Below are 16,982 nucleotides of genomic sequence, written 5' to 3'. Positions count from 1 at the left end.
ATATACATACGGATTAATAAGTAAGTTGCTTTAAATCCTTTACGGTTGCAATTATTTCATCACAGTTTCCACCAAGATTAGTAAGATATTCAATTTTATATTGTCCTACTATGTAGACTTTATACTCTATATGAAAATAGCCATGTGTCAGTTTTTGCAGGAGAAACGGACCATGGTAATCAATGTGAGATAATTAATGCAGGGGTTAATTGCATGTGTTTTTAATTTACCAATTATATGTTAAGCTTTTTAAAGGTCTATGTAAAGTTTGTTAGTTAGAGGTGAGCAAGGTTCTGTGAACCGAAACGCGTATTCTGTCTGTTATGAGCACAAAATTATTGGAATAAAAGCAAGGTTTTTTCACGATAGCCGGACTCCTGCATATGGAATGTGTGTGAAGACAAAAATAATAAAATGAAAATACAAATAAGCCATTATTGTCTGAGACACAACTCGGTCCTGGCAGAAGACAGATGTCACCACAGAGATCTGGTGAGCTGAAGGACCTACAGTGATGTCACTGCTGTGGGAGGAGCCAAGCTCTATAATGTGTTGGAATCAAGATGGATGTAGTAAAAATGTGTGTGTGATGTGTGGGAATCATAATGGATGTAGCATGTAGCACAGCTGCGTGGCGTATTGGTAACACTGGTACTATAATTTCCTAATAATTACTAGTCCTCATGTACAGAGCAGAGGGGAGTTGTACTGTGAATCACATCTCCTATACACAGCAGAGGGGAGTTGTAGTTCTGTTTTGCTCAAAGTCAATCTGTGATATCAGTTAGTGAACCCAACAAGAAGAAATTGGGGGAGTAGTACAGAGTAAACTCCCTCTTCAGTAATGGCCCACAGCTGTGGTTTCTGCTTCTTGTCATCACTTCCCATGGACAAGGTGCTGACACTAAAAAATAGTCGAGCTCACACTCTACAAATATGGAAGATGTCATCATCACTTATAAAACTGCGGCCTGCGCATTGTGTTAGTACTCTTTGGTCGCTACGGACATTAGCACATTCTGCTGTTTCTTGTTTGCATGTTGCATTTCTCATGGTTTAGACACTCTTTGGATGCACTTGTCATACATATAAAGGTAAATACATGGTGTCCTCTACATGGTGAAAAAAGAACCATGCTTGCAGAGGGAAATCCTCCATGCTTTACTCTGCAGCCTGCATCCAAAGAACTGGACAGGAGCTAAATACGGAGTGACCAAACAGCATCATCTATAAAGGGCCACAGACAATTTATGTGTTTGCGATTTCCTGACATATGCCCGACTGACCCTGCAAGCGCAGTTGCAGCCCTGCAATTAACGCTATTACATGAGCATTAACGGCGCTTGTGTAATTGCGGCCCCAATGCATCTAATCACCCCACAATAGGTGGGGCTTAACACAGAGGGGAGGAGACAGTGATTGATCTTCCTTTCTTGCCCTCTAGCGGAATTCCAGCGACTTCCATCCACAGTTCCTCTGCCGGAGAGCTCCTCCCCCGGCTCCTCAGTCCACAGCTTCTCCTTGGTGAACTGCAGCAGCAACAATCCAACCGTCACCATCACTAGCGTCTCCCCCCCTGCCAGCTACTTCAACCCCCCGACCCAGTCTAAAGCCGGACCTGATGAATTTGCCTTAGAGGTGAGTCCGTGCGTCAGAGCAAGAAGTGGTACTGTGCAGTATATATATATACATACATACACACACACACACCGGTGTCATATATTATGTATATATAAAAATGCAGGTTGAGCCACAAACACTATCACACGCTAATGAAAGCTGACTGAAACAAAAACCAATCACAGCACAGCTTTCATTTTACCTCAATAGTAAAAGAACTAACAACCAATCACAGCGCAGCTTTCATTCCATATACTGCTGAGGTAACCTGAAAGCTGTGCTGTGATTGGTTGCTATGGGCAACAAAGACAGATTTTCTTTCAGACAGCTTTCATAAGAGTGTGGTGCCGGCCTACTTTTCCGTGGCCCCCCTACATGTGTTTATGCATACCCAGTTAAAACAAATGATCTTCCTGATGTGAGACTCCTCATAAGTCTACTTTACCACCTTCAGTGGCATGTTTATTATTACCATGACAGCACAGCAAGCCCCGGAGATTTTCCTGATGTAATTAGAAGTGGCAAATGTGTACAGTGGCACAATAACTGTGTGTCCTGGCCAGCATTTCAGTACTAGAGCTGTCCACAGAAATCTTCCGGAGTTTAACTGCATGGTCAGTGTAGCAAGCCCCGTAGATTGTCTGGGCATGCCACTAAAGGGGTTAATGACACTCAGATACAGAAATTTGATATCTATGGAAACAGAAACTCAAAACTTTTCTCTTAGCAAAACTGTCTGACAGTAAGACGTCCGTGTTGTCTACAGCAACCAATCACAGCACGGCTTTAAGTTCTGAAGCTGCTGAGGTAAAATGAAAACTGCGCTGTGATTGGTTGCTGTGGGCAACCAGGACGTCTTACTGTCAAACAGTTTTGCTAAATGAGGCCCAAAAGGATTTATTCTGCTGTAGTTGTTGCTAGGGGGATATGATACAAAATGGCTGCAAACAAAGGAGAGCGTTTTTGTGTCATTGATTACTTGTTGCGTATCACGCACGTCTCCCGCAGGCAGTGTACACAAATTACATCTGTCTGAGCCTGGCCTGAGTGTCATTAATGTGAGTTCCAAGGGATTTACATTGGGAAGGTCATCTGTAATAACCCGGTATATAATCTGACAGAAGTGGTGTTGTGCAGTGTGTCCATACCATAGAGTATTGTCTCGTACACAGAGCTTTTCTTCATCTCTCTGGCAGATCACACTCAGCCCGTCGGCTCCGTTGAACGCAGCTGTAACGAATTTGTATATACTGACGATAGAGGCGCAGTGCGGCGGTAACACCACCACCGGTCAGCTTTTTGTCAGGATCATTGATGATATCCCAGAACCACAGTGTGAACCACAGTTCTCCAGCCAAGGTAATGAGGATGATTGTTATTTTCACTCATGTATTTCTCCTAGTCATTCGCACATCATTGGCTGTTCCGGTGATAATGTGACACACTTGGTATTTCGCGGTCCACAAACATGGGTCTCAGCCCCCGCAGTTGGATCTGTGATCCTTATCACACAGAATTTCAGACAGTTCTACAGATTCTAATAGACAACGGCCTACATTTATCAGATGTGCTACCATTGTGGCAAATGAGAAAAAAATGACTTCTCTCCAGACCAAACAGGTTAACAATGGCATTTTGTAGGACAGTCTAAATCTGAACCTCATTGCTGTAATTGGTGACAAATTTATTAAAAGACATACAGTTCTTAATAAATGTGGCACATTTCGGTCTAATCTAAAATCGGAAAATGAGATTTATGCCAATTATGAGCAGATGCAGATTGTCACTAAAAATTTATGCCATTTTCAGTCTTTAGAATTAAAGAATTTGTACAGTTTTCGCACGACATTGTCCAAGATCATTAATTGTGTTAAAATAACAAAAAAAGGAGTACTTACTGTAGTGTCCCAGAACCAAAGTTCTTGTTACACCCCACTGCAAAGTTGTGGTGTGGTTGCATAAAGCATATTTTCCACATGCATGATAATATACATTGTTTGTACTTTGCATTGTACTGTCTTATATTTGCAAAACCCTGCATAAACTCAGATTATGCAGAGATATAAGGGTTCAATTGCACAGATGAAATGTGATGGTGGTTATCAGACACATCCTTCAGCAAATTTTGCAGAGTTGCATTAGTTTTTGCAAAACCAAATTGTATCAGTCTTGCAGGGCAATCCCCGGTAATGTGGCAGGAGCCAGACAGTCAGTCAGAGTTCAGTTTTTGGGATGTAAAGTGAAAGAGAAGCAGTGCAGCCAGTCAGCTCAATGAAAAGCCACAAGAAAGAGCCCCAGGAGTCTTCACCCACCCTGCCATTTGTGCAATGCTGATTTTTGTGCCAGACCATGCTGTGAAGGGAATTACTGTGTCATGAGCTCTGAGGAAAAGGGACAGAGCTGAAGCTATGGACAGAGAGGATAAGTTGTACAAGGATCCCCTGCATATGCTGTGTTTTCTAACCTCCGGTGGAAACAGTGCTAGTCAGCTACCACACTGATGAATCGTCCCCGCATGCATCCTTCCAGGTATCGTGTGACGGAACTGAATTGTGAGTAACAAGTGGATATTGAAATGCAGTTTGAGTTGGCCCCCACTGCAGAGGTTAATCTGAATTAGACTGTGCATATTAAGAACTGAATCAATAACTGTTAGCAAAGATATTCCTGGTACCAACCAAGTAAGAGACATTCCCAAAAGCATTGTAGGCTGTATCTTCAGTAACTCTGTTAAAGCAGTCACCTTTAAAGTCATGATAACCAAATGATCATTAATCGACTGCTGGTGTGTAATACTTCACGTTATGCTATAATGGACTGTTGTAACCTGAATATGTATAACCAGTTACAGTAAAGTTTATAGTTGTTTCACGAAATCTCAGTGTTAGAAGTCAATCCTGCACTCAGCATAACTGAAACAGCTCCCTTGACAAAAGGGTATGGTGTGGAGCCTGGGAACCTTAGGTTAGTTAAGCCACTGTGACATAAAAACCACAACCTCTGCTAGCCTACTGTATTAACCCCTGGTACACCATAATACCCATCCTCTGCAGTGGGGATCCAGCGCTATAGTTCTGCTGTTCTCCTGGTGTTTGTTATGGAAGATGATGTCACAGGAAGTCACATGACAGCTGCAGTGTCACTGTTGTGAGCACCTGACATCATGGCGCCAGGATGTGAGCGCTGAGGCCAGGAGAATGGGTGGTGATACTGTAGCCGCTGATTGGCTACAGCGGTCAGGTGATTTCTTGTGACATCATCTAAACAAGGACAGCAGGGCTACAGTGCTGGATTCTCGCAGCAGAGGACGAGTAAGTGCTTTCTTTTTTTTGTTATCTCAACACTTGGTGGTATAGAGGCAACGTTGTCCGGAAATTGGACAACCCTTTTAATAAATCAGAAGGCTGTTGGCCATATCTTCTGCTAAATTAACTCTTTTTAAAACTGACGAGTGACGAGAAAATGTTAAACTTTTGCGCAACTATACTTACTTGCGACGTGTAGGGAAAAAAATGACATTTCTTAAATATGTCTATTGCAGCAAGCCATGCCCCATTACATTCCACTTTTAAAAAATGACCCACATGATACAGATGATAATTAATGTGTCCCACATCAGGTAAGACACCTTTCTAGAGAAATATCTGACAAACAAAAGTGCAAACTTTGCTGCATGCCTGTTTTGCACAAAGACTCATGACTTTTTTATTTTTCGTGCTCCGCTCACTACTTTTTGTGAAAAGGGAGCATAAATTATAATGGAAATTTACACTAGCTCATAGCAGGCATAAATTTCAGTGTTAAGGCGTAAACACAGCCCATGATGCGTCAAATTTATTAAGAGGCATGAGTCTCTAAATAAATTTAGCACATAGGTTTAAGACTGGCCTATCATATGTGTCTAAAAGGGATTGTCCAGGACGTGAAAAACACGGTTGTGGGCTTGCAAAAACAGAGCCACACCTATTTGTATGTAGCGTGTGGTCTGAAGGTCATGTAGACAAACTAATGGCATGCACTCTTCCCGCAGTTGGAGACACAGTACAGGTGTATTCTAATGTTCCTGCCTCCAGCACTTTATACACCGTTGCTCTACGGCAGCCAAAGTACACCCCTGTGACGGTAAGTGACCCTCCAGGTTAGTGCCACTTGGGGGACTGTCCCCTCCATCATGAGGAAGAAGCAGAACTTAAAGCATCCCCATGACTTCAGGTGAATATTCAGGTCCAACCAGTGTGTGTACAGCATGATAGTGCTATGTATGACCTGTATCTGACTTGTATCTGCAGTTATCAGCCATCATGTGTGTGTACAGCGTGATAATGCTATATGTAACCTGTATATGACTTTTAGGCCTCCTTCACACAAGCAACAAAGTCGTGCGATTTTGACGCTTTGCTGCAATACTACAAATTGCATGTATGTGAAGCCCATGCTTTCTTATGGGTTAATTCACACATGCAATATTTTGTAGCATGCATCCTGACACAAAAATCTTGCAGGTCCGGCGATATACACGCAACTCGTGAGGTTTTGTAGCCCATGTTTCTCTATGGAGCCTTCCTTCTTATTGCATCGCACAAAAAGACAATTTTCGTGTGGTGTGATGCAACGTTGACAGTAGTAAATCCTACTGTCAAAGCCCTAATCTAAGTACTGGCTACAAGAAAAAAAACATACATCACCTCTCCTGGAAGCGCTGGCTGTGATTGGCTGATGCTTAGCCAATCAGAGCCAGTGCTCAATTAATGGCTGTGATTGGCTAAGTGTCAGCCAATCACAGCCAGTGCTTCCAGGAGGCGGGGATTTTCAAAACCCTGGCCAGAAGAGATGAAGGAGAATAGTGTCGGGGACCCAGGGTAGAAGATGCAGCCAGGCTGACAGCACTTTTTAGGTGATCTATGTATTTTTTTCTGCATCTAGGGCTTTGGTTAGGGCTTTGACAGCAGGATTTGCTACTGTCAAAGTTGCATCGCACGAAAATCACGTTTTTGATGCAACGTTGACAGTAGTAAATCTTACTGTCAAAGCCCTAATCTAAGTCCTGTCTGCAAGGAAAAAAAACACATACATCACCTAAAAAGCGCTGTCTCCCTGGGATCCCGACACGATTCTACTTCATCTCTTCTGGCCGGGGATTGAAGAATCCCCACCTCCTGGAAGCGCTGGCTGTGATTGGCTAAGCGTCAGCCAATCACAGCCAGCGCTTCCAGGAGGCGGGGATTTTCAATCCCGTCCAGAAGAGATGAAGAAGACAAGTGCCGGGGACCAGGAAGAATCTGCAGCAGGGCTTATGGGCTGTGGCTGTATCCTGACCTCTCAGTGAGGTTGATAATTAATCGGTCTCATCAATTACAGTAAGTGTATGAAACGGGGGAGGGGCCTGGTGTCAAAACGACATCTATGATCGGTCATAACATTACAATGTGTCTTATGTATATGCGAAATATAGATAACAGCCCTAGTCACCCCTGAACCCCACAAGGGGCAGCATCATACTGTAATCCAGTGACATGTGACCATCTTCTCTGCCTCCAGTATAAGATAACGCAGCCCAGCCCATCACCATTCACCATCCAGCAGAATGGACAGGTCCTCGCTCCGGCCTCAGGGTTCAGCAATACGGCAGCAGTGAGTATAATGCACAAACTAATGGCACATTGAATAATTCATAGAGGTGCCATTCTCTGTGATTTTCATCATTTCTATTTGTCCGTGTTTTCATGTAGCTTCTTTTTCGCAGAGCCACCACCTGCAGATCACAGTGACCGACGCGCGGGGCAACAAGTGTAATGGGACACTCAATGTCAAAGTGCTCCCCATCTATGACAATCCCATCAACTTCACGTGAGCAAGGTTATATAGAAGGGTTATATAGAGGTCATTTACAGAGGCAGAACTAAAGCATGAGGCATTCCAGTCTTACACCTCACTGTATCCCAGACGTGATGTTAGTTGTCAATCTTCCATCTCTCAGGAGACCTTCTGAAAACTTCACCATCATGGAGAACGGCGGACCCAACCAGATGGTGGGCATGGTGAAGGCGCGGGGCAATGACATTCTGTATGAGATGATTAATCCCAGTGCAGGGTTCTACATTGAGTCAGGTATATCCCGACAATTATATACGACTATTATGTATTACATCAGTAGATCTGCTGCATACTAGTCTACTAACCGTATCTCTCCTCCCAGAAACCGGAACCATCAGAACGACCTACAACTTGGACCTGGAAAGATTCCCATCTCTGGCCACCACAAGTCTGCTGGTCCGTGCTTATGACCGATACCAGAGAAGCAACAGCGCCACTGTCACAGTAACTGTCACCGTGCAGGACATTAATGACAACGCTCCACAGTGCAGCCCAGAAATTGTTGTGTGAGTATCTATACAGGGATTACAAGAAGTGATATAGTATCATGTGTGTGTATTCATGTGTGTGTATATATAGCTCTCCAATACCTTAAGACCGGATAACATGCGTGGCGGAGGAGTAGGTGCTATTCTCTCCCCAAAATGTACCTACCAGGTCATCCCCCCTCCCCGTACCCTCACTATCTTTCCCATCATTCGAGGTACATATGCTACGGCTTTTCCGTCTGCTGTCCATGCGAATAGCAGTTATCTACCGCCCCGAGGTGCTCCTTGCCTGTTTCTGGACCACTTTGCTGCCTGGCTCCCCCACTTCCTCTCCTGCGAAATTCCAACCCTCATCTTAGGTGATTTTAACATCCCCACTAATGACCCCATCTCTCCATCTGCTTCTCAGCTTCTATCGCTCACCTCCTTCATTCTCACCCAAGACTTTGCTGAGTCCTTACAGTCCTCTCTGTCCCCTATTTCTCTCCTCTCCTGCCCCAACCTGGCTGCCGTACACTACAATACCACTCTCAAACTTGCTGTGGATGAAGCTGCACCCCCCCGTGACCCAAGCCATCCACTGCAGACCGCGGCAACCCTGGCTCACGCCTCAAACGCATTTCATCTGTCAGTGCTCGAGAAGTGCTGAACGGCTGTGGAGAAAGTCACAAACGTCCACGGACATTCGCCACTACAAATTCATGCTCAGAACCTACAGCCTCGCCCTCCACCATGCCAAACAAGTCTACTTCACCTCTCTGGTCTCCTCACTATCTCACAAACCTAAACGTCTCTTCAATACCTTTCACTCCCTTCTCAGCCCTAAACCGCAGCTCCCTGTGACAGATCTCAGTGCTGAAGACATGCCTGCCTACTTCAAAAAGAAAATTGATGACATCCGTCAGGAAATAACTTCCCAATTCCAGACTAGCCCTGACCCTAGTCTTATAAATTCTGCATCTGGCTCCTGCTCACTGCCTGTACTCTGACCAACGACAGAGGAAGAAGTCTCCAAATTGCTCTCCTCTGCTCGCCCCACCACGTGTGCTAGCGATCCTCTCCCCTCACACCTACTCCGGTCTCTCTCCCCGGTGGTTATCTCCCATCTCACCACTATATTCAACCTCTCTCTGATCTCTGGCCCTTTTCCCTCTTCTTTCAAACAGGCCATCATATCCCCTCTGCTAAAGAAACCGATTCTTGACGCGACTGATGCTGCCAACTACCGACCCATCTCAAATCTTCCCTTCATCTCCAAACTATTGGAACGCCTGGTTTACTCCCACCTTGTAAGCTACCTATCAGAGCACTCTCTCCTAGACCCCCTACAGTCTGGCTTCCGACCCCTTCACTCAACAGAAACTGCCCTTACAAGGGTGTAAAACGACCTCCTGATAGCCAAATCGAGGAATGATTATTCCCTACTGATCCTCCTCAACCTCTCTGGAGCATTTGACACTGTTGACCACAAACTCCTCAATATGCTTCACTCCATTGTCCTAAAGGACACTGCTCTCTCCTGGTTCTCCTCCTACCTATCGGATTTGCTCCTTCAGTGTCTCCTTTGCTGGCTCCAACTCCCCTCCTCTTCCCCTGGCTGTTGGGGTCCCCCAGGGCTCGGTCCTTGGCCCCCTCCTCTTCTCCATCTACACAGCCCCTATTGGACAAACCATCAGAAGATGTGATCTCCAATACCACCTCTACGCTGATAACACCCAGTTGTACACCTCTTCCCGTGACATCTCTGCACCTTTCCTCCAAAACATCACTGACTGTCTGCTGTCTCTAATACTATGTCCTCTCTACCTAAAACTGAACCTCTCAAAAACTGACCTCCTGGTGTTTCCGCCCTCTATTAACCAACTTCATCCTGACATCTCCATCTCAGTGTGTGGCACTACCATAACTCCCAGACAGGACGCCCGCCTTGGGGTCATATTCGACGCCGATCTCTCCTTTACCCCCTACATCCAATCTCTGGCCCCAACATGTCAGCTGCACCTCAAGAACAGCGCAAGAATCCGCCTTTTTCTCACAGTGGACTTACTGTTGCCCTCATCCACTCTCGGCTCGATTATTGCAACTTGTTGCTGATCGTCCTCCACTAGACTCTACCCCCTCCAATCCATCCTGAATGCGGCAGCTGGGCTCAATTTCCTCTCCAGTAAGTATATGGCCGTTTTTAGTGATTGTTTGTCTGTTTTTATATTTCCCCTTCAGTAATTTTGCAAAAGTAATTCTCTAACTTCCTGGTGTCGTACAAACGTGAAACTTGACAAAACCATTCTTTAGGTCCTGAATAGGAAAAGTAAGGAGGGGGGGGGGGGGTCACAACTCGATTACTCAATGCTAATTGCAAAAGTAAGTGCACACCCTTATGTAATATAACTTCCCAGTGTCGGTCAAGCGTGAAATTTGTCACCACCATTCTTTAGGTCCTAAATAGGAAAAGTAAAGGGGTCACAACTTGATTATTCAATGCTAAATGCAAAAGTAAGTTACCCACTATGTTATGTAATTTCCAGCAGTCCTACAAACATTAAATTTGGCACAAGTATTCTATAGGTCGTTAATAGAAAAAGTAAAGGGGTTGCAACTTGATTATTAAATATTAATTGTAAAAGTAAGCAACCCCCTATGCTATTTACCTAATCTAATTCTCTAACTTCCCGGTGTCATACAAATGTGAGATTTGGCGCAACCATTGCTTAGGTCCTAAATAGAAAAAGTAAAGCGGCCGCAACTTGATTATTCAATTCTAAGTACAAAGGTAAGTGACCCCCTATGTAAAGTAACTAATAACACACATCTGAACCGCACAAACATGAAATTTGCCACAAGCATTCTTTACGTCCTAATAGGAAAAGTAAAGGGGTTGCAACTTCAATATTCAGTTCTAAGCATGAAAAACTGTGAAAATCCGCGCTACATAACAGTTCTTTTCTCAGAAACCATAAAGCCTAGGGAAATGATTTGTATACTGAAGAGAAACTACCTCACCTCTATGTGTATATACTGAGGAGAATCTAACGCTCCTCTATGTGTATATACTAAGGACAATCTAACTCACCTCTATGTGGATATACTGAAAGGCTGTAAAGTACATAAGGAAGCAGCTATGGACTGCAGGGATGGAGCATGCCTTTAAGGCTAAGAAAAGGCTGCAACCTTCTGTGTGGGGATAAATTTAAATAAAAATGGGTATTACTTTTAAGGGTACAAAGTGAGGAGAATGACAGGGGTGGCATATTCTGCAGAGGGACATCGGTACATGCAGTCTGAGGAGAATCTAACGCTCCTCTATGTGTATACATTTTTTTATTACTTGGCTTCTCTGAAGTAACCAAGCCGGGTATATCAGCTAGTAAATATATATATATATATATTTTTTTTTTTTTAAACTCAATAACGGGTTGGTTTACCTTTTTGGGCAATCATGGTGTTCATCATTCAAAGATTGTGGTATGATGACTAGCGGTCCTAGACCATGCCAGGAAAATGCTCAGAAACTATGGCAACACCACCTGCCTGTTGAACCCCAACGGTGCACCCATAAGATACAGTTTCATGCTGTTTATGACAGATGTGGACCTGACCATCCTTATGGTTCAACAGGAAACAAGACTTATCACTCCAGATGACTTTCTGCTATATGTCCAAGGTCTATTGACAACTTCCCTGGGCCCATGTGAGAAATTATTGGTGATGGCACAGGGTCATTAGGGGCACCCTTGTTGTTCTTTGACTATTGAACCGTGGTCAATGCAAGGTACACCACATGGTCATTGTGAAAATTTGTTTGACTTACTTGCTAAATTGTATTGCTGGGTCAGTTGGCTCACTGCTGCCCATCATTGCTGAGATACCAGACGTGCCAACCGATGTACACCTCTAGGATCAACCACACATGGCCTGCTATTCTGTGATCTCCTGTTGGATATCTGTCAATAGTTCAATCATCCTAGATAAATTCTTGATACCGTGGTTCGTGAACAGCCAAAATCGACTGCTTCAATAATACTGGTACCACATCTCTAGGCATCAACCATCAGTCAAAGTCACACAAAGAAAGTCAATGACATCCGGCAGGAAATAATCTCCCAATCCCAGACTAGCCTCGACCCTAGTCTCTTCAGTACTACATCTAGCTCTTGCTCACTCTCTGTACTCAGACCAACGACAGAGGAAGAAGTCTCCAGATTGCTTTCCTCTGCTCACCCCTCCACCTGCGCTAGCGACCCTCTCGCCTCACACCTCCTCAGGTCCCTCTTCCCGCTTGTCATCTCCCACCTCACTACTATATTCAACCTTTCTCTGACCTCTGGCCTTTTTCCTCTCCTCATTCAAACATGCTATCATATCCCCACTGCTAAAGAAACCGACTCTTGACTTGACCGATGCTGCCAACTACTGATCGATCTTAAATCTCCCCTTCATCTCCAAATTATTAGAATGCCTGGTCTACTCCCACTTTATAAGCTGTCTCTCAGAAAACTCTCTTCTTGACCCCCTACAGTCCGGCTTCCGCCGCCTACACTCGACAGGAACAAAAGTGTCAAACAACCTCCTGACAGCTAAATTGAAGGGTGACTACTCCCTACTGATCCTCCTCTACCTTGACACTGTTGACAACAAATTCCTCCTCAATATGCTTCGCTTCATCGGCCTAAAGCCTCATGCACACGGGCACGCATGGATTCCACTGCTGAATCCCGCAGTGGAAACCACCCTGCCTGTAGACATGGACATTAAAATACAGTTTCTTACCTCTCCGGATCCAGCGCGTGTCTCCTTCGTCGCGGACGAATCTTCTTTCTTCAGCATGGCGGATGTGTCTGGGCACGCCGACCGACGTGCATGCGCAGTGCCTTTTTTTCAATCTCCTGCTTTCCCGCGGATCCACGGCATGTCCGCAGTGACAGCTGCTGGTGTGCCACGTGTCGGACGGCTTCCATTGACTTCAATGGAAGCCGTCCCTGTGGGATCCACAGGAAAAAAGGGCGTGCTGCGATTTCTTTCTGTGCGTGTAATCCGCATGCCAGGCAAAAAGAATTACATCCGCTTTTAGCTGCTCTACGGGCGCCCATGTCTACCTATGTGGAGCTTGACTTGCAGACTTGCTGGTTCCGCAAGTCAAATCCGCCCATGCGCATGAGGCATAAAGGACACTGCTCTTTCCTGGTTCTCCTCCTCCCTCTCTGACCGCTCATTTAGCGTATCCTTTGCAAGCTCTACCTCCTCTTCTCTTCCTCTTGCTGTTGGGCTCCTCGGCCGCCCCTCTTCTCCTTCTACACAGCCCCTATTGGACAAAGCATCAGGAGATTCGGCTATTAGGATCATCTCTACGCTGATAACACCCAGTTTTACACCTCTTCCCGTGACATGACAGCACCGTTCCTCCAGAACGCCACTGACTGTCTGTCCGCTGTCTCTAACACTATGTCCTCTCTCTACCTAAAACTGAACCTCTCAAAAACTGACCTACTGGTGTTTCCACCCTCTGCTAATCGACCTCATCCTGACATCTCCGTCTCAGTGTTTGGCACCACCATAACTCCCAGCATGCCCATTGTCTTGGGGTCATATTCAACTCTAATCTCTCCTTTACCCCCTACATCCAATACCTTGCCCGAACATCTCACATGCACCTCAAGAACATCGCAAGAATCTTCCCTTTTCTCACCATAGACACGCTAAAAATGCTCACCGTTGCCCTCATCCACTCTCAGCTTGATTATTGCAACTTGCTACTGATCAGTCTCCCCTGCACCAAACTCTCCCCTCTCCAATCTATTCTGAATGCGGCAGCCAGCCTCATCTTCCTGCCCAGCCGCTACTCGGACACCTCTGCCCTGTGCCAGTCACTGCACTGGCTGCACATCAAATACAGAATCCAATTCAAACTCACTACCCTCATCCACAAAGCCCACCATAGTACTGCACCGCCCTATATTGCATCCCTCATCTCAATCCGCCACCCAGCCTGCGCCAACCGCTCCACTAACGAAATCAGATAAAGCGTCCCTTTAATTTGAATCTCTCATTCCCACCTCCAAGACTTCTCCAGAGCAGCACCAGTGCTCTGGAACGCTCTACCCCAAAGTATCCGGTAGTATTCCTGACACACATCATTTCAGGCATGCTCTAAAAGCGCACCTTTTCAAGGAGCGTATCTCCTAAACCATATCTATACCATATTTCCTAAACTAAACCTTTTTACACCTCCATGTCCTACTGATTGCAATCCCTGCTAGCCGCCATCAACCACCCCCTGCAGTCATACCGATTCGACCACTATACGGCTCAATTTGACCATTGTCTGTGTGTATAGCACCCCTCACTCTCCACCTCGCCTTACCTTGCACAGCGCCAGCCCCTTTACCTTCTGTATCACCCCATTATTTGTATTATGTAAGCTTGTTGGAGCAGGACCCTCATGCCTACTGTCTCCATTAACTGATTACTAGATTTAACTGTGGTTTTATTTCTGTTCCCCCTGTCTTGTAAGTGCTGCGAAATATGTTGGTGCTATATAAATAAAGATTATTATTATAAGTTGATATAGCTACCTATGACTTCCAAATGTTGCCTTCTGCTGCCCAAGGGAGAGGTCCACGCATTATCTGAGTGCAGATCTTAATGTGGCCATCATGCGGTACCACGTTACTGATCAAAAGATGTCGCACGCTAACTGTTCCTAATGGAATGGTCATTCAGTGTGTGTATACATATATATAGGACAGGAGAAGTTGTACTCTGTATTGTCTATATACAGGATAGTACAAAAATTTACTAATTGCCCTGAGAGAGAAAGCCCTCTGTCTTCCAACCAGCAGATCTCACTTGTGCCTGCAAGTGACACTTTATTACAATGTTGAAGACAGTAGATACATTCTGTGGATGTCTTTGTTGGGTTCCCAGTTTAATATTAGAGATCGAATTCTGTCCAATGACATGCAGGTGATGTCTCTGTTCTGGTGGAGTACGAGGGTCTTTTACCCTCAGGGCGCTTAGTGAATCCTTCCGTCTAAATGGACACAGCAGTGATGTGCACTAAGGTACTGGTGTATTTTGACGCCACCAGGAAGTGCTGGTGGAGACCAGATTGACAGAGGGGGTGACGGCGCCTGTCCCGGACTGGCAGCCTCCTCTCGCAGGTGCTGGAAGTCAGTGCAGCAGCAGGTAGAGGAGGCAGGGGAGCAGTAGCAGACAGCGGGCTCGCTCTCGGCGGCTGTCCTCTGCCACCTCGCTCCCCGTTGTCAGTCTCCCCTTTACTGGCCTAGCTTCCAGCTGCAATCCGCTCCCACCTGCGCTCCACCCCACTGTCACTGTGGCATTCTCCACTGTAGTGGCCCTTCTCCCATTGGCTGTCCTGTCCCAGCTCCAGTCCCTGCTGGCATTCTCCCCTGTAGTGGGGCCGCTCCCGACAGCTGTCCTCTCCCACCTTCGGTCCCTGCTGTCACTCACCCCATCTCCCCTGTAGTGGCCCGGCTGCGGCCGGCTCTCCTCTCGCACCACCGATGGTCTTAGCAGCCCTGCTGTCAGTCTCCTCGTGTGCTGGCGCTGGGGTTGCCACCCGGCCGGTATTTTTTTTTTTACCGGCCCTATAGCAGGCCAGTATTTTTGTTGGGCCCCGGGGACTGCAGCAGGCTGCGACAAAAGTATTGGCCTGTAATATAGTCTGCAGGCAGCCCATGATGCAGGGCATCATGCAGCAAACTCTTGCAGAGAGACTATGGTGTAATACTGATGACACGCCCATGTTGGGTTGCTGTGAGAGTACGAGAAGTCTCACGCATGCGCAATGGGCTGTGGGCAGGAGTCAGGACTCAGCGGTCGGGACGTGTACACAGCCGGTGATTATTATATGGGCCATGGCTGGGTCACTGAATCCCACCACAGCCATAAAGATTATTGATGTGACTATTGAATTTGTGCTGTCCCTGCCCGAGCCCCGACACATGGACATGGACAGGTTGGAGCGTCATGACAATTTCTGGCGCAATGCTGACCGAGCCGCTAAAGATCGCAGCGCGCCCTGTGACATACAAGTCAATGCAATCGCATGGCCGCTCACAAAACACGCAAACGTACCGGAATTCTTGCCGTGATGGCATTGTCGTCTGACGTGGTGCAATCAGTACTTGATAGCAGGGTTGCTGCCCTACTCTAGGTTCTGGGGTGGGGAAGGGCACCAAGGTGGGCACTATGACCATTGGAGCTACTGCGGGGGCACTATCACCAGCAGCCACTGGAATAATGACACGAAAAAAATGCAGAGAAAAAAAATGCTGCGATAAGCCACGCCTCTTTTTACCGTGGCCAGTATTTTTTGTGACAAAGGTGGCAACCCTAGCTGGCGCTGGCATACTGGTGTGGGGACTGAGCAGGGAGCGCACCACAGGGAGGCTTCTGTGAAGGGGAGTAACTGAGCTCTGCTCTCCATGATTAGGGTCACGGTTACTTTTCCAGTTGGGCTTACATTATTAGCTGTACAGGCTTCCACTGAAGCCTGTACAGCTAATAATGTAAGCCCAACTGGACAAAATTACCCGAACCCTAACCCTACAGGGATTGGAAAAAATCACTACAGACGCTGCTAGGACCTTCTGCTATACAGCCAATCGAGAGTTAGGGGTGTGACAGGGCGGTTCTGCATCCAAGACCTGTCAAACCCCTAGCTTCCTAGTGGCGTCAAGATACGCCAGTACTGTGCACTAATGTATGAGTAGTATGAGCGTTTTGCCTCAGTTGTCACCAACCCCCAGTAATTACAACTCTTCTCCTCTATTAGGAAAGTGGTTCCACAGACCCAACCTATCGGTTTCACACTTGCCGATTTCATCTGCAAAGATCCAGATTTTAATGGGACGCTGAGTTACTCAATCCTCTCCAATGACAATTCCCGAGAATCCTTTCGAATGGTGGGCTCCAAACTACAGGTTAGATACCAACCGCACACAGCCCACATTGTTATCATCTGAACAGTCTGCCTCCTCT

General features: G+C 46.1%; 1 protein-coding gene across 1 annotated transcript in view; it reads left to right on the top strand.

Moving 5' to 3' along the window:
- Positions 1-16,982, top strand: part of CDHR4 (cadherin related family member 4) — a 57,115-nt gene that overhangs the window by 19,542 nt on the left and 20,591 nt on the right. The window contains exons 2-9 of the mRNA XM_066596853.1: positions 1,445-1,638; positions 2,817-2,979; positions 5,651-5,742; positions 7,159-7,251; positions 7,364-7,467; positions 7,598-7,728; positions 7,817-8,000; positions 16,777-16,924. Coding sequence (XP_066452950.1) covers positions 1,445-1,638; positions 2,817-2,979; positions 5,651-5,742; positions 7,159-7,251; positions 7,364-7,467; positions 7,598-7,728; positions 7,817-8,000; positions 16,777-16,924 — 1,109 coding nt within the window. The remainder of the gene's footprint in view (positions 1-1,444; positions 1,639-2,816; positions 2,980-5,650; positions 5,743-7,158; positions 7,252-7,363; positions 7,468-7,597; positions 7,729-7,816; positions 8,001-16,776; positions 16,925-16,982) is intronic.

Source organism: Eleutherodactylus coqui, chromosome 3 (genome assembly GCF_035609145.1).
Source record: "Eleutherodactylus coqui strain aEleCoq1 chromosome 3, aEleCoq1.hap1, whole genome shotgun sequence".
Lineage (NCBI taxonomy): Eukaryota > Metazoa > Chordata > Amphibia > Anura > Eleutherodactylidae > Eleutherodactylus > Eleutherodactylus coqui.
This window is presented reverse-complemented; position numbering and strand designations above follow the sequence as displayed.